The 22,166-nt window shown below is 48.1% G+C and overlaps 1 protein-coding gene and 1 non-coding gene across 10 annotated transcripts; both read right to left on the bottom strand.

Moving 5' to 3' along the window:
• Positions 1-310: 310 nt before the first annotated feature.
• CHD4 (chromodomain helicase DNA binding protein 4) lies at positions 311-21,917 on the bottom strand. Of its 9 annotated transcripts, none has more exons than XM_064464966.1 (40): positions 21,767-21,917; positions 20,587-20,748; positions 18,501-18,628; positions 18,127-18,318; positions 17,624-17,742; positions 16,978-17,219; positions 16,764-16,891; positions 16,498-16,633; positions 15,876-16,057; positions 15,514-15,753; positions 14,391-14,594; positions 14,102-14,307; positions 13,735-13,866; positions 13,358-13,454; positions 12,790-12,981; positions 12,502-12,702; positions 11,408-11,545; positions 9,223-9,344; positions 8,946-9,119; positions 8,478-8,619; positions 7,878-8,009; positions 7,648-7,765; positions 7,314-7,438; positions 6,785-7,022; positions 6,443-6,615; positions 6,108-6,288; positions 5,921-6,031; positions 5,662-5,768; positions 5,446-5,579; positions 4,847-4,991; positions 4,501-4,666; positions 4,017-4,126; positions 3,645-3,780; positions 3,320-3,397; positions 3,067-3,204; positions 2,868-2,976; positions 2,411-2,543; positions 1,263-1,458; positions 975-1,150; positions 311-858 (listed from the first exon to the last, which is right to left on the bottom strand). In XM_064464966.1, exons 2-40 carry the CDS (start codon positions 20,681-20,683, stop codon positions 841-843), a joined length of 5,796 nt encoding a protein of 1,931 aa, XP_064321036.1. In that variant the 5' UTR covers positions 20,684-20,748; positions 21,767-21,917; the 3' UTR covers positions 311-840. The 9 variants fall into 9 exon arrangements, with proteins under 9 accessions (XP_064321036.1, XP_064321046.1, XP_064321055.1 ...); XM_064464976.1 differs by having other exon boundaries at positions 3,645-3,777; XM_064464985.1 differs by having other exon boundaries at positions 5,662-5,750.
• Positions 4,333-4,473, bottom strand: LOC135311678 (small Cajal body-specific RNA 11). The gene has a single exon (XR_010371291.1). It is a non-coding gene; the product is annotated as a small Cajal body-specific RNA 11 (non-coding RNA).
• Positions 21,918-22,166: the final 249 nt, after the last annotated feature.

Below are 22,166 nucleotides of genomic sequence, written 5' to 3'. Positions count from 1 at the left end.
ACCGGTCGGCCGCTCCCGGCCCCAAACGACTTCCCCGGGGGAGTCCTGCGTCCATCCACGGGCAGCTTAGAGCGGCGGGAACAGGCACGGTGGGAGCTTAGTCTGCAGCCTAAAGGAGGGTCTGGGGCAGTAACACCCACCAGCATGCCGCAGAGACGGGGCTTCATGTATATGCAAAGAGGAAGCAAGAATGCAGAGGAGGCATTCTTGCTAAGACAGAAAATTAGGACTAGGAGAGGTAACAGATCACTTGTGCCAAGGGAAGTCAGTACTTACCCCACCCCTCCTCTGCTAAATAGCACCAACAAGGTAAAATACAAGGAAACTTTATTTTTCAGTTTTACCAAGGTTTTGCTGTTTTTTTGATTTTGTTTTTCTCTTCAAGCTGCTTATTAGTGGACAAGTCCGGTCAGTTTTTTTGTATTAAAAAGGATCTTGATGGAGGTAGCTTTGTCTCTGTCCTGGCTTTTGCTTGGTCTTGCCTGCGCACTCGTCTCAGTAAACAAACTCAAAATAAAATTAAAAATGAAAACTGGAATTCCAGGCGGAGGCAGCGAGCAACGCAGCCAGGTTCTCCGTGTAACAGACATGGCGCTGTGGCCTCCAGTCACTATATACAGAGTCCATCATACATCCCCCTCTCTCCTAAGCACACTCCTTGCTCCAACGGGCTGGCTGCAGAGGAAGGAGTTTCTTCTCCTCCCGGAGACCTGCGCAGCAGCTTCCATGGAGGGAAACAGCACCCAGTCAGGAATGTCAGGCAGAGGGGTAGAGTGTGAAGGGGTGGGGTGGGGGGTCACTTCAGCTTGGCCGAAAGGTCAACAGCACTGGGCCAGGGACTCACTGCTGCTGGGCCACCTGTAGGGTGAGAGAAGATGATCTGAGGCTCAATGTCAGGTCAACAGGGCCTGGGTCACCCCACAGAGCTCCTGCTCCCCCCCAGGTAACTGTTACTGATCAGAGAGGGTACATACTTGTTGGGGAGGTGGCGGCGGAGGGGGCTCACTACTGCGGTTGGCCAGCCGGCTGAGGATGTTGCGCTCGGACATCTGGAGGCGCACTGCCACAGGTGGGATACGGGCAATGGTGGCGGGCAAGCGAGTCACATCTGCCTTCATGTCACTCAAAAGCTCCTCCAGCTGCTTCAGAACTGGAAGAGAAAGGGACATCTGTTCAGAGGGAAAAGGGATGCCCCACAGGGAAAAGACTAGAGGGGACAGCGATGCCAAATGCCTAATCCCACCCTTAACACACTGCATTACCTTTGTGCAGCACAGCGTTAGCTGGTTTATTCCCGGCCATTGACTCCTTAGATAGGTGCTGGTGGCTCTCAGCCAGGCATTCCACCTCTGCAAAACGTGTGTTCAGAGCCATAGACGGATGAGATGGGTCTTCTGACATGTTCAGATAGGCAGCTCGCCGCAACTGCTCCTCGATCACCAGCGCTTGCTCCAGGAGCTGCAAGATGGGAAAAAGTCTTTCGGCAGCTGCCTGAAAAGCAGCCTGTTTGCACCCCTGATCTCTCCTCATCCAGTTCTCTGCCACCTCATGAGGTGAGATTCTGCAGCGGAACCTCCTTTCACCAGATTCTGTTTAGGTTTTACTCAATATGAAGAGCCCAAAACAAGGGCTCTATCAAGCTAGGCCAGGTACACAAGAAAGCCAGGCTACATCTAGTTTAATAGAAGACTACCCTAAATCCTCTAGGATTCTCATTCCTCCTCAGATTCTTTTTAAAGACCAAGTTGTTTGCTATTTTACTCTTTACGGAGCTAAGGGAATGGAGCTTTCTCTTTGAACCCAAGCAAGAAGTATCTCATGCTATTACAGGACAAATCTAAAAACTATTAAGTATGTCAGGGACATTTGGAGAAATCAGTCTGAATCGTGTTAGTGCAGAACTGATCAGCCAGACTACACCGATTTAATGTTTTGCCCCAAGACTGAGAACTACATGGCCTTTATTTGGGGTGGTCTTAAATCACTCTTGCAACCAAGCTATGGTCACTCCCAAATAGGCTGGGAGGCAGAGACTGAAGGCAACCCTTTCACCAGTCCACACAATGTTTTAAGTTCTGCTTAGGCATACTGAATGGGTTGTGGCACGCCAAGTAGAAGCTGTGATAAAACAGCCACTTGAACCTTAAGCCTCCTGCACACCAGTTGTTCAATAAACATTTGGAAGGAGAGCACTGAACTGAACTCCCCAATAGCATTTCTAGAATAAACGGAGCGCATATCATGGAGCTACTGCATGATCCTGAGAGAGATTGCTTATTTTTTCCCCCTAAAAATGAAAGGCACTGCAGAAGCCTTCACTTTCTTAGCAGAAACTCAGAAGCAGCAAGCTCATGTTCTTATAGGTCCAGCTGGCTGAAAGGCACTGATCACACTCAAGAAGAATCCTTACCTTAAATCTCCTTGCCAAGAACTTATTCTTTATTTCCAGGAAGTTACCCCTGTTCATCTCACCCTTGAAGGGTTCATTGAGGATGGCGTAACGTGGATCATTCTGAATATCCTGCCAACGGGCATAGCCATGACTGAGATGGGATGAGCTCAGGCAAACAAAGGCAGCGAGAACAAGGGAATACACAGCCCAGGCAGATACAGTTCTCAAGAGGGGGTGGGAAAAGGGGGTGCAGAGAGGGGAGGAACAGGAGCCAAGGAAAAGGAATGAGAACTATGTCCTGCTAAGTCTTAACTATGCTGGCAGAAAACTACTCCTCCCACCATCACTTTCACTCTTGTGAAAGAGGATAAAGCCCTCTCTCACTTCGTGTACTGCAGCCAGACCCAGGACGGTCACCTTCACCGTGATAGTTTATGTACAAGGGGAGAGAACTGGTCCATCAGGGTAAGGATACTTGATAATCCCAGCAAGGAGCCAGTAGTCATGACGCCGATGCCAGATCTCATAGGTCTTCTTTGTGACAGTTGCAGCCCGCTCTTCATTCTGCCACAGGGAGTGTAGTTCTGGAAAGGCAACAGACACCACAACAGTCAAAAGTCATTTCACAAACACAAACAGGGACACAAGTTGAAGCATACAAAGATTTCTCATACCAGTGAAGCCACCATCTGCTATGTTGAACATGAAGCGCTGCTTTACTGCCTTCTTGTGCCTTTCATCTACTGACTCTTTCAGCATCTCTCCATTCTGCAGCATCACCACATCTCTCTTATCATCATCTTTTTTCTCATCTGTACACACAGAAAATTATTAGAAAGAACGTGGCCGACACCACAGCAAGTTGGACCCACAAGGAATCCTTGCAGGAGAGGGGTTAAGGAAAAGAATGGAATTATCATGACTCACCTTTCTCATCCAGAGTGATTATAGGAGGTTCAGGGGGATTCTCAATAGGTGCTCTGTCTTCCACTTTCTCCACATCACCTGAGAAAAGCGGAACATGAGATGTAGGGGAACATGGCAAGCCCAAGGTTTTGTTCTTCGGCCTGTGAAACCTAACACTGTTCCCTAACTCCCTGTTCGAAGTCCTGGAATAGTCCCACTGATCATCTACATTTACACCTGTTTCTTTAGTATGACGTCCTGAAGCAAGGATGCAGCTTTAGGAAAACAGTATTAGAGGGGAGGCAGGTTATTGGTTCAAGGTGTTAAGCAACATCCCTAGAGATACCTTTGCTTTCTACTTCCATTGGCTCATCTGGTCTTTCCTTCACCTCCAGTTCCTCTACTTTTTTTTCATCTGCTTCTGTGGGGTTCACTGGGGATTTTGCTTCCTGCGGCGGTGTCTCCACAGGCTGGGCACACTGCTGAGGACAGAAATCAATGAGAAGCAAGGTAAAGTAATGCATGGAAAAAGAAGACAGTCACAGCAGTCTGGAAAGCAAAAGATGCACAAAACTGTCACACCAATTCTGAGGACCTGAGAATTATCTTTGAATATCATTCCAAGAACTCACTTCTGTCTCAGCAGCTGAGCAACACAGAAGGAGGGGCAGAAGTAGAGACATTTACAATTGCACGAGGCAAACCACCCAACACTCACCTCCATAGGCACCTCTGTTTCAGTTGCAGAGGCACTGAGCTCTTTCTCTGGTTCAGATGACTCTCCTTGCTCCTTCACACTGGCTCCTTCTTCTACTTTTACTCCTTCTTCTGTGTGTTCCCCCGCCCAGAGCAGCACAGCAGACAAAAGAAGAGAAGCCATCAGTAAGGTACTCCCCTCACTGTTAACAAGCACACATCTCCTTTGCTCCCAGAGATTAGGCCCATCATCACTCAAGAGGACCCCCCCACCCATCCTGCCCACTAAAAACGCTGGGCTTCTCTTTGCACTGATGCCAGCACATCCAAGGAAAGCTAGTGTCCTCTCTTGCCTTTAAGGGCTTGCACATGTCTTTGGCAGCCCTCCTAACATGAGAGGTAAGTTGATCTGCGTCCACCCCCCAGACCCCATCACCACAGCTCTGGTGAGGGGAGCAGCCAGGATTAGGTCAGGACACAGGACAGTACAAGAGGGAAGCTCTCACCAGGTGGAGGGACAGGGGCAGGTGTATTTGGCTGTGTATCCCCTGGTGTCGAAGGAGTTGGAGTTTTCGGAGAGGGTGAGCTTGGCTGCGAGAGTTTCTTGTTCTCCTCTATCTCTGCCAGTTCTGGCATACTCCAACGGCCATTCACATGCTCAAATTCCTGCACCTGCATGAGAGGGAGAGAAAGACATATCACTGGCAGAGCCATGCAAAGCTTGTCCTCAAACCAGAAGAGACAGACCACTCAGCACACAACAAAAACAGGTGTGAAAGGAGAAGTAACTCACTAGCTCAGGACCCCAGTGACTACAAGCGCGAAGGCTATGTTGCTCTGCTAGGCACCTACCTTTTTGCGTATAAGTGACATAACCCCAATGCGAGTAAGGACATGCTGTCGAGAAAGACCTTCCCGTGGGACCCCATCTGCAAAGGTCTCAGCACCATCAGCTCCAGGTTCACATAAATGGCGCATGAACAGCGAGACATAGGCCCTGGAGCAGTTGAGACATGCAGTTAGACTAAAATCCGTGTCAGCTGAAGACATGTGATATCAGACCCCCTCCAATCACCACAAGAATCCTAACTCACAGTTACACAAGTTCAGGCACTTTTAAAGGACAATTTCCTGATAGAATTACTACATACATAAAGGACACAGTCCTGAGCCAGAAACAGCCATAAACCTAAAAAAGACTCAGGGAGAGTATTCATTACATGCTTGCACGGCCACACTACTCTCTAAAAGCATTTGCTTTTGGTGACTAATGAGTCAGGTCTAAGGAAGGGAACTAGGAACAACCCCCTAGTCCCTCCCAGCTTATACTTCATTGTCCCACAAAGAGTCAACTAATATATTAAGAAAAGGCCAGAAAAAGCCCAATTCTTGGCCTTCCCCAGAAGGACTAGATGTTACCAGTCTTCCATCCCTGCCTAATGCAGACTCACTTGAACTCCTTCTCTGACTTGCCACGGAGGTCCCGAACAAGCCACTGAGTGGTGAAGGCATCCTGAGGTGGCATTCCATAGCGCATGATAGCATTAAGGAAGGCTTTCCGCTGGCGGGCATTGAAACCCAAGACCTAGAATGGAGAAGACATACAGATATGGCAAGAGCCATACAGCTGCAGCAAGGATGCAAACACCTACCCTGGTACTACTTACCTCAATGTTCCCTCCCACACGGGCAAGTAAGGGAGGCAGAGGCTTATCCTTATCATTTCTCAGGCCTTTGCGGCTAGGCCGACGAGCTGCTGAAGAGAGAAATGCAGCTAAGGAGGAGAGACAATGCACAGCATATTGTTGTGTGAATATTTCCCTTGAAGGACAGCACCACAAAGTGCATAAGTCACCCAAATCAAGTCCCACCTGTTCCCACACTCAGAGAAAGTGACCCAGGAACTCTGGCTTCACCAGAACTTACCTTCAGACCTCTCATCAAAGTCCTCATCTCCTTCTTCAGAAGCAACTGAATAATCTGACTGATTATCTGACTGGTCATCCTGCCAGTCTGAAAGAAAAACAGCACGTGAGCCTGAGACGCTACTCCGTTACTTCCCAGCAATATATACTTACACCCATTTCTCCCTCAAGTTCCTGCAGATTTGTACCTCTATCCTCCTGCGAGCCATCGTTGTAGTTAACTTGCTTGCGAATACGTTTGCCCTTGCCCAGATTCCTGGCCAGATCCTCTTGCTGCTGTTCATAATGGTGACGCAGCAGCTTCTCCCAGTAATCAGGATCCACTGACTCCTCCTGCTTAATAATCTCCCGTTCAACCTCCTCTTCCTCCTGCCACAGACAGGTAAAAAAATTTAGAGCCTTACACGCCAGATCCCAACTTGTCTGAGCAGGTGAATGCCTTAAAAGCATTAGAGCTCAGTTTACTTAATTGATACTACATTGTTCAGCAGAAGATACTAGCTGACATCCACCTCATACTCACCCCCATCTCCTCTTCACGAACCACATACTGGGCCACCTTGAAGGAGCTGAGATACTCATTCATGCCCTGAAGTTCTGTATCTTCCGTTTCATCCTGGTTCCGATCCAACAGCCGCTCAATTGCTTTGTCATCGTAGTGGATGACACTGCTGTCCTCACCTTCTTTGTTATCCCCTGAGGGAAGAGCACAGGCACAGTTGCTGTGTGGATCTCAAAAGACTAGGAGAGGGAAAGCCACCCTAGACTTCTCTATAGAGCTATAATCAGCACTGTGCCTACAGCCGCTCGCTAAATAAGGAGCCAGACCTCCCCACCTCCTTCAGTTCTAATCCCAGGCACTCACCCCCCTCAGTAGCCTCATCCTTGAAGAGCTCTTCAGTGCCAAATTTGAGAATGTCATCAAGTTCCTGTTTGGACATGGAGCCTGTCTTGGAGCCCAACCCTGGTCTCACTACCAGATGAGTTAACATCATTTTCTTCTTGGCCACCTGAGTGATACGCTCCTCCACTGAGGCCCTTGTCACAAAGCGGTATATCATCACTTTCTTGTTCTGTCCAATTCTGTGTGCACGACTGAAGGCCTAGAAAAGAGATGTGCTCAGAACAGTCTAGAGCTATGCAAGTAGTACTCTGATACACCCCGCCTACCTCCACAAATTTCCCAGTTGCCTTCATGTCAGCTCTTAATGTTAGTGAAGGCTGGGTCCTGGAAGAACCCTCCACTATTTCACTTCCCATCTCTACCCATCCTCACTGCTCTAATTTTGCATATTTCTAGAGGGGAAGTCTCACGTTCCTTCACTCCTCCTGATGATTTCATTTCCCCTCTTCCTCAGGATTACTCCATAGTGAGTGGTCTCCTTCAGACTCACCTGGATATCATTGTGGGGGTTCCAGTCCGAATCATAAATAATCACAGTATCTGCTGTGGCCAAGTTAATACCAAGACCCCCAGCTCGAGTTGAAAGCAGAAAGCAGAACTGCTGAGCACCAGGAGCTTAGACAAAAGGAGAGAACAAAAAGTAATCAAGGGAGAGTACATTACTCAAACGAGGATTTGACCCACATCACCTGAGGGGGAATCACTACCAATTTAGGATTCCAGGAGAACAATGGAACACCTGGGCCACAACAATCCCATGCTGACTGCCAGGCACATACAAGGCACCAGTCTCAATTTTGCAGAGAAAGGAGAAGAATCCATACCATTGAAGCGATCAATAGCCTCCTGACGCATGTTCCCTGTGATTCCTCCATCAATACGCTCATATTTGTACCCTTCATGTTCCAAGAAGTCTTCTAGGAGGTCCAACATTTTAGTCATCTGCATATCAGAAAAACATCACCACAGAAGAGTGAGGGACAAAGGGATGCCAGATCAACAGGCTCCTTTCTCAGCAAAACCATTCCCAGCCTTAAGGTTTCTCCCTGTATACCTGAGAGAATATGAGCACCCTGTGACCTCCTTCCTTAAGGTTCTTTAACATCTTCTGGAGTAGCAACAGCTTTCCAGAGGCTCGAATAAGAGCACTACCATCATACATGCCATTTGGCATTTTTGGAGCTTCCTGAGAAGAGAGCAAAGAAAGGGAGTAAGGGGAGAGGTGAGGGAAGAAAACAGATATCTTGGTCTTAGTACCTAGCTGTGTTCATCAGACGCTGACTCACATCTGTTCATTTACTGTGGCACAACCACAACCTTAGCACTACTTATATAAAACATGAATGCTACCCTGTGCCTCTTCTCTTGTTATTTGACTCCTAGGTGCCCTCCTCTTTCTAATTGGTTTAGTCCCTACTCTTACTGTCTTCACCATCTTGCGTGAGTCAAAAGATAGCTCCCGACCTGTTATAAAAAGACACTGTAAAAGGAAAGGCCTTCCAGCAGGTTGGTTCTATGTGCAGAGAGGATAAAAAAACCACAGAAGCAGGAAGAGAGGAAGGGGAACCCCTCCATGTTTTGCTAGGGAGCTAACTGGCTCCCTGACAACAGCCAGCAGTGAATTTCCTTATATAGAGCAGGTGACTGGACATACCATAGCAGCCACAGGAAACAGGTAGGGGTGGTTACAGCACTTCTTCAGATCCATAACAACATTGAGCAAGGAGACTTGGTTACCACCACCCCGTGCATTCAGTGCCTCAAAGTTTCTCGTCAAAATGTATTTATAATATTTCCTGAAAAGAAAAAAAAATACAACTCAGACACCCTCCCATGAGAATGACTAACATACTCTCTTGCTAAACTCTGCACAGCTCCTGGCATTACCTTCCAGCTACCTAAGCCTCTGCCAGTGACATTCACTATCTCTTTATCCCTTGTATCAGAGCACAAGATTAGTCCTCCCTCTGCTATAGTAGCAGCAGGAAATCTTCCTCCTATCTACTGTGTAGAAAGCCCTATAGTGAGGGTGAGGATGAGGCTGTTTCAGCATCCTCTTTGAACTACTGTTGCTCTGTTCTACTGTTTCAACAGCAGGTGCTCTTTTCATCCTCACACTCACTTCTGCATGGGGCTCAACTCCACTCTGACAATAAGTTCCGTCTTAGATGGCATATTCTTGAAAACATCAGCTTTGAGACGCCTCAGCATGTGTGGGCCCAGCATGTCATGCAGCTTCTTGATCTGATCTTCCTTGGCAATATCTGCAAACTCTTCTAGGAAGCCCTCCAAGTTACTGCAGAGAAACAGACACTCAGCAAAAGCCACAAAAGAAAAAAAAAAGAGGAAGGGGGTAGAAGTGACAAGACAGGCAGGCTGACTTGCACTGCAAGACATACTGGAATCTCTCTGGCGTCAGGAAGTTCAGCAGGTGAAACAATTCTTCCAGGTTGTTCTGCAGGGGAGTTCCTGTAAGCAGCAGCTTGTGCTGGAGGGAGTAACCATTCAGCACACGGAAGAACTGGGAAGTAGAGAGCAGGGAAGAAGCGGGGAGGGGGGAATGGAAACCAAAACACAAACATGTCAAAGGCTTATTAAGTCATAGGCCTACCAAAAAAAATTTCTCCTAGAAAAAAAGTTGACACCAAGCTAGGGTTCAATTTAGATCACATCAGCTGTTTGGACAAGAGCTCCAAGTAGTTCACATTCCAGTCAGGGTCATTAGACTGATCTCATTTGGATAATTGTTCTGTATAACTAAAATGTGACTGCAGCAAATCCTACAAGCCATCAGGTACGGGTAGGTTTCCTTTCATCTACTAAGTTACAAGCTCTTTCAGACAACCAATCATTTCCAGACTGCTATATGATGTACTTTTCCTTGCTAAATTAGTGCCCCACACTCTTACAACTACTCTACCTTGAGAATTCTAGAAATAGCTAAGTCACTCTTCCTATTCATATCAATCCTGGCAATGTTCCAGAGCTCTGAACAAGCAGAGGAGAGAGGAGAAAAAGAGCTAAGGGTTTGCCAATGTGTCTTTAAGGTAATTCGTACTGGTTTTCACAACAATGGAGTAATTTCAGACAGAGATAGTGAGCAGTTAAAGTACTGAACTGAAAAGCGTAAGTGTACCATGTTCATCAGCACAAATTGACAGTAAACCAGTAATTTATTTAGGAGCTTGGCAATTTCTTTGCTTATTTTATACTTAGGATGGTACAAGGTCAAGTTCAATGGAAGTAGCTTGTACTGGATGGCAAACAAAAAAAAGCCCTGCAAACAAGAGAAACCCATCACCATTTATGTTTTGGTTATCACACCAGAACGATCCTTCTAGTGGCCTCCATGAGGATTTGTCTTTCTACGTAGTTACCGTAAAAAAACATTCTCATTTTGGAATCAAATAGGGAAGTTAATGACTATATCTGCAAAACTTTGGTAGATAGCCACAATCCATCAAGAAGCGTCTGACCAGTCTTGCAGCCAAATACCTGAAGCTGTCCTTATGGGACAGGAAACTGCTCTAGAAAAAAAAGTAGATTTAATGGTCTTGGTGGATAACCAAGCATAACTCTCAGTCACAGTGTAATCTTGAGCCTTTACATCCTCTTTCTATTAATGAATATTAATAGTAAGCATTCAGTACTACTTCCAATAATTTCAATGCTAAGCATAGAACACCATTCTGTCTTAGTGCCTACAATAAAAAAAAGAGCTAGAAACTGGACTGCAAGCACAGCTTAATGTCTCAGAAAGATGCCTCAACACCAAGATCCAAAAAGCTAAAGCCATTTAAGCAAAAAAAGGAGATAAACCAAGAGGCAATTTTGTCTTACAGTCACCAAGAACCTATAAAACCAGATTTCCAATAACAATTGTTTTCGGCATACCAAGTACTAGAACCCAGCTGAAGACAGACGAATCACTACCAGAATTAAGGCACAAGGGTTTAGGAAGGGGCTGGATTAAGAAAGCACAGTCAAGTCCACTGAATTCAAACAAGCTCAGTCAAGGTATAACCTCATATAAAAACAGCTGTATAGCTTTCAGCATCTACCCAGGCATTTTTGAACACCTCTGCCTCTGCCCACCTCTCCCATTTCTGTAACATCTAATTAGTTCTGCTAAAAAGCTAGATGAATGCAGAGAGCAAGCCTACTCTGGAAGCAGGGTAACTGCTCATGCAGCTTGTTTTACGCTCAGTACGGTAAACCTTTCCAGAACAGAGGTGGTACAGATATATGATCTGCTTTCAGAGAAGCCAGTCTGTATTTGAAAGCAACAACGACATCCAGGTTTTTCTGTTTTCCAGTGTACACCAACTGCCTATTCACACGGAAAAAGCTGTTTTAACCAGTGATATGTATAAAAGTGAATTGTTGCCAATCTCCAATCAACCTCCACATGAAGGCTGTTGATTTTTCCTTTTAACAACACATCAAATTTACTATTGAACGAATGACTAAGAGTTGGCAGACAAGCTTATATGCTTAGGAGCAGCTACCTCCTCTTCTGAACACTCTGCCCATTCCCCCCTGCAATATATGCCACGCCTATAAACCACCTATACTTTTCTGTACCTTTGACTGATTGTTCTTCAGTCTGTGGGCTTCATCCACAATGAGGCAGGCCCAGTCAATAGAGCCTAGAATGGCCATATCAATTGTGATCAGTTCATAGGAGGTGAGAAGCACATGGAACTTCACAGCAGCCTCCTTCTGCAAAGGAAGAGGATGAACATGGTAATGGGACGGGGAATGCCCCAGGACAAAGTAGATGCAGTGTTTCTCCATCAAGGTATTCTGATAAATCCTTGTCAAACAGTACATCAAAAACATTTCACATCCAGTTTCCTGTCACAAGATTCAATACGCTACCCAAACCATTCTAGTCTTTTAATCCCCCATTACTTTAACACATGTAAGTCTCCTCAACCCACTCAGTACTTGCTACTTCTGGACAGTTGCCAACTATTGTAACAGAAGTTTAACAAATAAGCAGCAAATATAGGCATGTTAGGGAAATTAGATGTGGAGAAGAGTGGGTCATCAAAAAGCTAAGACTTAAAAAGATAGGTAGTTTATCACAGAACTTTAAATTACTTAATACAGTTCAATTTCAAGGGGAGCAGAGGAGTCCTATCCATCTCTGCCACTGGAAGAGCTTTACCTCCCATCATGCTTTTACTAGTAAGACTACAGTTCTACAAAAACTAGCCGCCTAGATAAGGCTCCTCCTTCCTGTCTGGCCACAGAATGCCATTTCTCAGATGTCTCGGTGTGGCCTCACTGTCAGCCAGTTCCTCAGAAAGATTAAAAAGTTCATACTTTTTGTATGTTTTCTTTCGTAAAACAGCAATTCTGACATTGACGTACACACATAGAAATGATGCACAACTTCACGTATTAAGTAGATCAAGGGACTTGCATATGGTCAATATTACTGTAGTCAACTTTTTCAAGTACTGAATTAGTTCAGACTAGTAGGAGTGTTTAAACAGTCTAGAGCAGGAGTCTATAAACACCCACTAGTTAATCTGCAGCTATTTTCCCTTGGAAACTACAAGTATAATCAGTTCCCAGGGACATCAGAGTATCTAAATCTCAGCTCCTGAAAGCTGATCTTGTTCATTTCTTCTTTCAGTTCAGGCTTGCATTACAGCAGAGTTCTGTACCTTCATTCTGGATGCTTTTTTGCCTCCACGTATGGCATTATCCTCAAAAGTGAACTCATTCTCACGGATGATGGCCCGGCTGTCTTTGTCCCCGACATAGGTCACTACATACATATCCGGGGCCCACATCTCAAATTCTCGTTCCCAGTTGATGATTGTGGACAGTGGAGCACTCACCAAGAAGGGACCCTTTGAGTGGCCCTATGAATAAAGTCAGTAAGAGCATCAGATGAATGCAACCACTAACACAGGCAGAATCTTCCTGGGTAGTAACATCCCAGCTCTCACCTCTTTGTATAAGGAATATAGGAACACAGCTGTCTGCACGGTCTTTCCCAGACCCATTTCATCAGCCAAGATTGTATCTGTGCCCTGGGCCCAAGAGAAGCGCAGCCAGTTCAGTCCTTCCAGTTGGTAGGGATGCAAGGTGCCCCCTGTTACATCAAGGTACTCCGGTTGCCGGTCATATTTCACTGTTGGCTACAGTGGACAGAAGGAAGACTTGAGATCCTTCAGCTTAACTAGACAGATATCAAGACTTCTTTCCCAGTCACCCATATATTCCCTAGTGCAGATGAGACTTCACAGATGACCAGACTAGCACCAGACAAGGTTCCCAAATGGCCAAAGGTATACACCAAAAAGCTTTTTTTGTGGCAAAACCCCTTCAAAAGCCAGCATCTCACGCAATGGAAAAGGTGAGCCTCTGTCTGAAGGCTCCAACACATTCATTCTTTGGGCCAGGAAGGAACTCTAAACCACATGGCTCTTCACTCTTCAGCTTCCTATTTACCTGCCCCCCTCCCTCAATAAGCAGCTAGATCAGACAGTTCTTAAGAAATAAAGAGTAACTTACATCTACTGTGGGTGTCTCAGGGGGCCTTTCCAGTTTCCGCATCTTTACTTTCTTTAACTTCTTACCAGGCCTGCCCTCCTCACCTCTCATCAGCTCCCTATGCAGAGACAGTCCCAAGAATGTGCAAGTTTAATGGCTTTTGTAAAAGATACAGGGAAAACTATTGCAAAGAATAGAAGGGCAATCGCCCAACTCAAATAGGCTCAAGGGAACAGGGCTGGAACCTTCGTGAACTGGCAGAGGCGTGCAAGGTCCATGCCCAAAGGAATAAGGAGTCGGCTTCTTGGCTATCTCCAATCCAGCCAGTGCTAGGGGCTGACATACTTCAGTATTTTCTCTTGAAGGAAAGGAACACAACCTCTAGATACTTCTCTTACCTGTGATTCCAATAGGCTTGCTTGTACAGGTCATAATCTTGGATATCCACATCTTCACTTTCCCAAGATGCCTGGTCATAGGGTAGGTCTCTCCATTTAATCAAGTAGTGGACATTCCCCTTCTTATCCACACTGCAGAAGAAACCAGGAAGTCTTAAGCACAGTGAAATGACAGTAGTCACCCAATCCCATCAAATGGGAGAGAAGGAAAGGATCCCTTAATGAAGCAACAGGAAGAGAAGAACAAAGTTTGTCATACCAACAACATCCCACTGTTTCCCCCAGTCATACTGCTGTTTAGCTCATCCACTCTCTCTTAGCCCTGCTTAAGGTCTTAGTTAAAAATCCTCTTTGCTGCCTCCCCTACCTATGATTAAGGATCCTGTGGATCATCATCCACTCAGGTTTGATCCCATATCGATAGAAGCGCTCCTCCATCTCAGCATATTTGGGGTCTTTATTTTTTCTCTTTCGGCTTTTCTCCTCTTCCCCTCCAAAGTCCCCTGAGGGTGGCTCATCCATATCATTTTTGCGTTGGTAGTTACGGAACATGACCTGGCAGTGCAACTCCAGCTGGAGCCGGGACAGAAGTAGTTAGTAGGTGTTTTCCCCTCCAACTATCTGCCCTTATGAAATGGTTAGTGTCCTCTGCTCACCTGCAACTCTGACACCCAAGAGCAGTGCCAGTAGGACATGCCCTGCCATTTGACAAAGAACTGCCTTTCAGGCCGACCCTCCAGAGGCTTAGGGGGAGGAGCATTAGGGTCTGCATCAGGTGGGCGTGGTGGTGGGGGGCCAACTGGGGGCTGACCCCATTTCCAGATCAAGATCTTCTGTACCTTTCCCTTCAAAGCTGGGCACTGAAAAATTAAATAGAGCTTTGTTACATCAATGTGTACATACTCTAACGCACAAGCGCTGAGCAGCGGGAACAGCATCACAGTTCTCTTCCTTACTTATAGCTTTTCTACAGAGATAGAATTTGCTTTTTGGACTTGGAAGCTTTCATTCTCTCATCTCCAGCACCTCTTTGAGCTTTCTCCAGTTTCCCTTTTTTTTCTAGAACTGACAAACCCCAAACTGAATTCAGCATCTCAATTTAGTTGTCTCCCCAAGGCCACATCACTTCAGGAACTGCTAGGCTTGACAAGCCCAACAGTCTACCTAACCACAACTCCAATTAAAGTTTGTGCAGAGAATATTTTGCTGTAGAAATATCAGGACACAGGAATATGTCCTGAAGCAGCTTTTTTGCTCATCTTAAAAGCCCTTATCACCTAAAATGAAAGCACTTAACACCACTTATAATACTTAATTTCAAGAACTTCCTGGAAAAGTGTGACATTTCTCCCAAACGTCTACTAAGAAAGGGCTTGGCATTACAGATCTTGCAGAGCAAAAAACCTGTTTGGCTCAGCATCAGGTTTTTTTAAGCATGGGATTTGCTTGCACTCATTCTCCTCCTTCTACATATATGCAGGATCCAAGAAAATTGAGCCTGGCATCCTGGACTCAAAACTGCCCCAACTGCTCTGCACATGGGCAGAGCTCATGAGACTCGATGGCTGTAACTCTGTCTTTCCTGCTGTGTGCAGAAAGCAGCCAACTGGTAAGGCACAATCCAGCCACACAAAAAGCCAGGCCATGACATTTTGTGACACAGTGTGAGAGGAGATAGTCTTCGGAGGACTAAGCATTTCCAGGAAAATATGATGATCCAAAGGGATTAGATCAATTGCCTCTTGTAACAGTAGGAGAATGGTACTAGCAGAAACTCACAGTGCAGCGAGGACACAGCCACTCTCCGTTGGGAATCTCTGGCAACGGGGGATTCAGACAGTGGATATGATAGGATGAAGGACAGGCATCACAGCATAGCAGCTCTCCTCCGTCCTTGCAGACTCTACAGAACTCCATATGGTGGTCATCCTCTTCCTCAGCATCCCCCACAACATCCTCCAGGATTTCCTCACCTTCAGAGTTATCTTCCTTCGCTTCCCACTGAATGCCCTCTTTTTCCTATAGGAAAGGGAAGTCGAAAACCAGAAGTGATTATTTTATTACTGCAGAAGAACAGCCCCAAGTCACCTGACACCCCCCTCCTTGATCTCTTGCGCAATTTGAGGGAATCCAGTACTCACACAGTGTGGGCAGCTCCATTTGCCCTCTGGGGCTTTCTCCATGTCTGGGTCCAGGCAAACCATGTGGTAGGCACGAGGGCAGGTATCACACAGTATAATTTCCCCTCCCTGCTGGCACACCTCACAGTAGTCCTGGTGATCAGTCTCATAGCCATCCACAGCCACTGTGGAGTCCTCCTCACCTGCAGAGGGTGGTGAGGAGTTACAGCAGTTAAGCCACAAGTACAGACTTCCAACAGCAAGGGAGAGTACTCTCCCAGTAACCTACATAGTAATATAAACATCCAAACTCCTTGTTCTATGCAAGTAAACAAACAGGGCAGGAAGAAAGAGCTGGAGCAGGAATAAAACAAGCCCCTTTGTGCCTCCCTCCACCCATGAAATCAAAGGTGTAGGTTGAGGCCAGGAAAACTCAGCACTGTGTGTGTTCCCCTACCAAGATCAGAAAGAACTCCCAAAAACCTTTTCCTTATTAAAAATAATATCAGGTGGTTCTTTCACAAACAATTCTTCTCCCTCCAAGTATGCTGTTGAACATCTAAATTCTGCACTCACATTCCTCTAATCTTTCTACACACACTTAGCTGCATGTCTGTCTCCAACTGACAGCAAGCATCAATACCTTTCTTTTTCTTTTTCCCAGCTTTAAGTTTTTTGCGACTGCGGCTACTGCGGCTTGTAGATCCATCTGAAACAGAGTAGCTGTTGATGCTGGCATCATCGAAGTCTGACTCCACATCCAGATCATCATCTTCACTCTGAGGTAGTTAAGAAAAAAAGCTATGGTACTCAGACACGCATGCTGGGGACAGCAATTAGACATGCATATCAGCATTTCTAGCACATCATCACTCCTCCTCAGAAGGGCAAGGAAGGAGCATCACTTACTGACGATCTTTTACGCTTGGAACCAAATCCTCCCAGTTTGATTTTCAAAGGTGCCACCTTCTTTGTTTTAGGTTTCTTGATATCAGGAATACGAGGACTAGCCTTTGGCTTCCGCCGGGCATTGGGTCCTGGGAATAGAGGAGCCTGTGAGTCAGAAGGACTACTGCCTTGACATCACCCACCCTCTGCCATCCTGCCAGGTTCTTCATCTCACCTTTGCCCTCCTTTGTCTTGGCTTTCCTGAGTGGCACATCTACAGGGGGCTGCGGCAGGACAGCATCCACATTTGTCACCATACTCTCCACTACTGCAACAGCTGCAGCCGCAGCAGCTGCCACAGATGCACCTGAACTTCCCTTGAAGGGGTTGTTTGTGCTAAACTCCCGCCATTTGGCTCCTAGTACCATCATCATCTTCGACACTGCTATTTTAGGGTTCTTGGCGGCAATAAGTGGCCTGCATACAGTTAAGGAAGAAGAGTTACTAAACCACCCTGAAGTGTAGATCATTATTCCTCCCTGCCACCACCCCTATCAGTACCTCTATCTCAAACTACATTCCTTTCTAATCTCTGATCTCAACAGCCAATGAATCTCTCCACTCCCATCCTTCACTCTGTGTGGAGGATGCAAATGCTCAGGGGCCTGGAAAGTGAAATGGAATTTAGCATACTAGGGAAGAAATGGGACTGGGAGTGAGGAAACAAAGATGTGGATCAATTATTTTACTGTTGCTCCGGTTTTTGCTCTAAGTAGGATGCTAGCATCTCTAATGTGGCTTGACATTCCAAAACCAAGGAACCTAGTCCTTGTCTCATCTCTTCTTGGCCAAGTCCTTCCTAGTGCAGGCTTACAGTTCACCTGACAAACTGGCTGAAAGCTTTGTAGTTGGTGAGAGTGCGGTAATCCTCTTCTGTGAAGATATGGTCAATATCCTCCATGCCCCAATCTTCCAGGAGCTGAGCAGATGACTTCGGCTCCTGTGCAAAGAGAATCACAGCAACTCTGAGAAAAAGCTCTAGTTCTGCTCTAGGAAAGATCAGAGCTTCCACACATCTATCAATGACACAGTGGGTCAGGACCAGGGGATTCTTTTCCCCCGTCCACTTATTGCTGCCATAGGACACAGCCTCAGTAGAACATCAGTGGAGGTGGGAAGAGTCTTTGGATTCAATATACTTTCTAGGTGTATTTAAGGCACAAGAGGGGAAGGAATGCAAGATGGGAAAACAGTCAAGTCATACAGGTCTAGTGGAGGAAGAGGAGACTGAACAGCCCCAACTCCATGTGTCATCACAATGATCCCCAATATCAGATACATTGGAACGAGGAGCAAGCAATCAGTCAGCAGGCTAGCGTCTCACCTTTGAGTCATCATCTTCTTCCTCTTCTTCCTCCTCCTCCTTACGCTTGGTTTTGTTTTTCTTTTCCTTCTTGGGCCCTAATTTCTTCTTTTTCTTCTTCCCAGGAGTGTAGTCACTGCCCTCACTGTCAGAGCGCAGAACCTCTTCCTCTTCCTCCACAAACTCATTCCCCTCACCAGAGCTGTCCCCCAGCTGGGGAGGGAGGGAGAGAGAAGATCAGGCAGCTGTGAGAAAATACCCTGGATAAGCACTAAACACCACACTCTCCCCAAGCTCTAGAGGGTTTGTACAAAGGATTGCTGCCATAGGCCAACAACAACAGTAAGAACCCTCACCCCATATATCCAGATTTTAGAGTGTGACCTTTTCCTTACCTCCTTCTTCTGACGCTTGCTGAGCTTGGGCACTTTGGGTTCCTTTAGTTTCTTGGGCTTCTTCTTCTTCTTGATTTTGGGTGTGTCAGCCTCTGACAGAAGCTCTTCTTCTGGCTCTTCTTCAGGCTCTGGAGGGGAGGAGGCAACACGTCTCATTCAAATCCCATCCACAAATTACAGCATAGCCCACTTCTCACAGAGGTCACCCACTTGTCTACTTCTTGCTACACACTTACAAACACAGAAGTGTTTACAGCTGCTGACTCTGTTACTATTCACAACAGATACTAGGTAACTGTAAGTTACCACTGCAGGTGGGTTTTTCCCCCCTCCCTCCCCCCAACACCACCTATTTCCACAGTATTCCTTCTCCCAGCAGAGTTGCACTCAGATCTTGGGAACCAGGAGTTTGCCACAACCCAGTGAGAAGAGGAAAGAGCATAGAATAGATGGCCACATTTGAAGAAGAAAAAACATTGAATACACTTGAGAACCTGAGCATCCTACAGCCACATGCAAAGCACAGGCCAGTAAGCCACTACTTGTCCTCCTCCATAGGAAAGTTGTTACTCAGCAACTCTGTTCCAATCCGGATTTGACACAACCTTCACCCATCCTCCTCCCTCTGCGCCAACAGCTCGCAAGCTCTCTGCCCAGCCAGAGGAACACATGCCAGCTCCCCCACTGCCGCACGTCCCCATCTGTGCGCTCCCCCCTTCCCTGCCTGTCCCCCGCCCGAGGGCCAGGGGCGGCCAGACAGCCCTTCCCTTTGTGGCAGGCTGCGGGAGCAGCCTGGCCACCCGCCCTCCCCCACCGCCCCGCCCACCGCACACAGCCAGAGTCACTCCTTCTCCCTCCAAGGGAAAATGGCCTCCTGACCACAGGAGCTGGGCAGGATGGAGGAAGCCACAGGTCAGAGGAGCTACCGCAGCCAGGGGTGAAACGGCAAAGGTTGAGCTCTCAGAACCTAGGGTCCCACACCTGGCCCCTGCCATATTCCCAACTGATGGATGTGTCTCTGCTCCCACAGTCCCGCAACACCAGGTCCTTCAGGGATCCCACCTCTCTTCTTCACCAAGTTCTGATTTAGAGCCTAGAGTCCCATTCTTCCCAATGTATCACCTAAAGCTCTCCAGTCTGCAGGGATTTTAACAGTTTTTCTGCACCAAAATTTTCCTTAGAAGGCTTACTGACAGTCCCCTTCTGCCTAAGATTTCAGATGTGCCAGAAAACCCTGGAGCTTAAGAAAAAAATACCAAACAAAAAACCCAAAAAGCCCACAGCATTATTTTCCTTTTCCAGCGGCATCATTTCTCTTATTGTGACGCTACAACACTACACCATGAGTTGGTAGGAAAACTCAAACTTGGCTTACAATCAAGAACATCAGAATATACATTATTCCTTTTCACAAGGAAGCAGACAATCCAGATGTAGGTCCATGGAGCAAGTCATCAACCACAACAGCAGCAGCAGCAACAACAAAAAAAAACAAAACAGAAAAGTACCCACAGCTCTAACTCAAGTCTCATGTTGATGATGAGGATGCAAACACAAGGGAAAAGGTAAGGTACAAAGACTACAAGAAAAGCAAAGGTGAGCAAACAGCACAGAGCAAGAACCACAAGAAACCTCAATAATTGGGTGTGGTGATGAAGGAAAGTGGGTCATGCAATAGCCGAGGGCAGTTTGCTCTGGACGTCAGCCGGTCCGAGTTCCCAGATGAAAAAAAGCCAAGCACCTTGCCCTTTCACATACTACCCCCATTCATGAAATATGAAACTTGCAGGCATTTTGGTACCCCATCAGAATTGGACGCTCTGCCTCCACCCCTTACACCTCCTCAAAGCATGGGCCCCAACAACCTGCAACAGCTTGGAACAAAGTCAGCTCCACCTGACACAAAGCTGCAAGCCTCACACACTTTGAAGTAACCCTAGGACTTGGATATCAAAATCAAAAACATATGCATAAGGAAAAAAAAAGCAAAATCCATTCCTCACCAAGCACATGATGTATTTCACATATTCAGCTCGAGACCAGCATTAACCCCATTTCACCTGCATGTCGTGCAGATTCTCCATACCTGGGTGCTGGGGGATAGCATTGTTCAACAGGATCTCCATCTCATCATCATCACTGCCCCCTGAGCACGGTGACGGAGATCCAATGCCCGATGCCATGTCCTCCGAACCAGGGGAGGCTTGGGCTTATACAGGGCGTCGTCTTCTTGCCAGTCAAGCCAGTACTTCATCGGAAAGAAAACAAGAAAGTTATAGCAGACCTGAACTGTTTTCCCAAGCAATAGTGCTACCAAGAGGATCTGTGAGAAAGCTTAGACAGCAACTTTACTGGATTTGGATCCTATGGATAATAGAAATACTGGCAGCAACTATCAGCTTAGAGTTGTGAGGAAGGAGCCTTTGAAGACACTAAATATTAAACTGAGTCAGCAGCTCATCTCTGGCGAGGAAGCCAAAACAGCTGTCCTATAGAAAAATTCCCCCGTCCTCTGCAGCCAGGTGCCCTCTGCTGTATCTACCTCTGGCTGGGAGAAGGCACCGAGGCAGGGACGGCGGCTGGGCTGCCGAAAGAGACCTTGGGCCCGGCGGCACGCTGTCAGCGAGCAGCGGCAGGGAGCGGGTGGCCCGCGCGGGGCCCGGTACGGCGGACAGCGGCGGCGGCGCCGGCCGGCAGCCCTCGACTCGCCCGCCCCGGGCTGACACCGCCGCGGCCGGAGAGGAGCTGCCCTCCGCCTCCTCCGCCGCCGGCCCCATACAAAAGACAGGGCAGGCTCGGCGGCGCCGTCAGCCCCACTCCGCTGCCCGCCGCACCCGCGCCCCCGCCCGGAGCGGGGCTGCGCGGCGCAGGGCGGGGGCGGCGGGAGGGGGCGGGGGGGGAGCAGCGCAGCGCCTCGGCGGGGCACGGTCTCCCGAGCGGGGGCGCGGGGCGGGGACGTCCGGCCCGCATGCGGCGAGGGCCGCCTTTCCCCAGGGACAGGCGCCGGGGCGGGGGCCGAGCGACAGGCGACGGCCAGGGGCTGCGGAGACCGACGCGGCGGCCGCTCCCCGGCGCGACCCCAAGGAAGGGGAGAGAGGGAGGCGTCCTGCGGCCACTTGGGCAGGGGGACGGCGCGGCCCCCTTGTGGGGAAAACTGCGGCCGGGGGCCCGACGGGGCGCCCGGCGGAGAGGGGCGCCCGGTGGCAGGGACGCCCCGGGAGGCGGTAGAAGGCCCTCCCCGCCCTCGTCCCCGCCCGGCTGCTCACCCGGCTCCAGACCCCGGCTCCTCTCTCGCCGCCGCTGCCGCCGCTGCTGCTGCTGAAGGGAAAATGGCTCCGACCCCGGCACCGCCTCTTAAAGGGGAAAAAACCCGGCCAGGCCCCGCCCCGCTCCCGCCTCCATCCCATAATATGCCCCGGGATCCCGGCAACAGGCCCCGCCCCCGTCTCCCCGGCAACCCACCCCCCCCACCCGAGACATCCCATAATACGCGCCCTCCCCTCAGAACTTCCCACTCACTGCCCGGCCCGGCATCCCATAATAACAACAACCCCTCCCGCCGGGAACATCCCATAATAAGCGGGGCCCCCCCCCCCGCTCCGAGAAACATCCCATAATACTCCCCACGCTCGCACCCCTTCGTTCCGGCATCCCATAATACTCGCC

Source organism: Phalacrocorax carbo, chromosome 1 (genome assembly GCF_963921805.1).
Source record: "Phalacrocorax carbo chromosome 1, bPhaCar2.1, whole genome shotgun sequence".
Lineage (NCBI taxonomy): Eukaryota > Metazoa > Chordata > Aves > Suliformes > Phalacrocoracidae > Phalacrocorax > Phalacrocorax carbo.
This window is presented reverse-complemented; position numbering and strand designations above follow the sequence as displayed.

What these genes read in the sequence shown, in the direction of transcription:
- CHD4 (XM_064464966.1), bottom strand. Translation starts at nt 20,683, where the DNA reads ATGGCATCGGGCATTGGATCTCCGTCACCGTGCTCAGGGGGCAGTGAT. An exon ending in GCAAGCGTCAGAAGAAGGAG is followed by an intron (nt 18,319 to 18,500) that starts GTAAGGAAAAGG and finishes CTCCCTCCCCAG; the next exon opens with CTGGGGGACAGCTCTGGTGA. An exon ending in AAGAAGATGATGACTCAAAG is followed by an intron (nt 17,743 to 18,126) that starts GTGAGACGCTAG and finishes CTCTTTGCACAG; the next exon opens with GAGCCGAAGTCATCTGCTCA.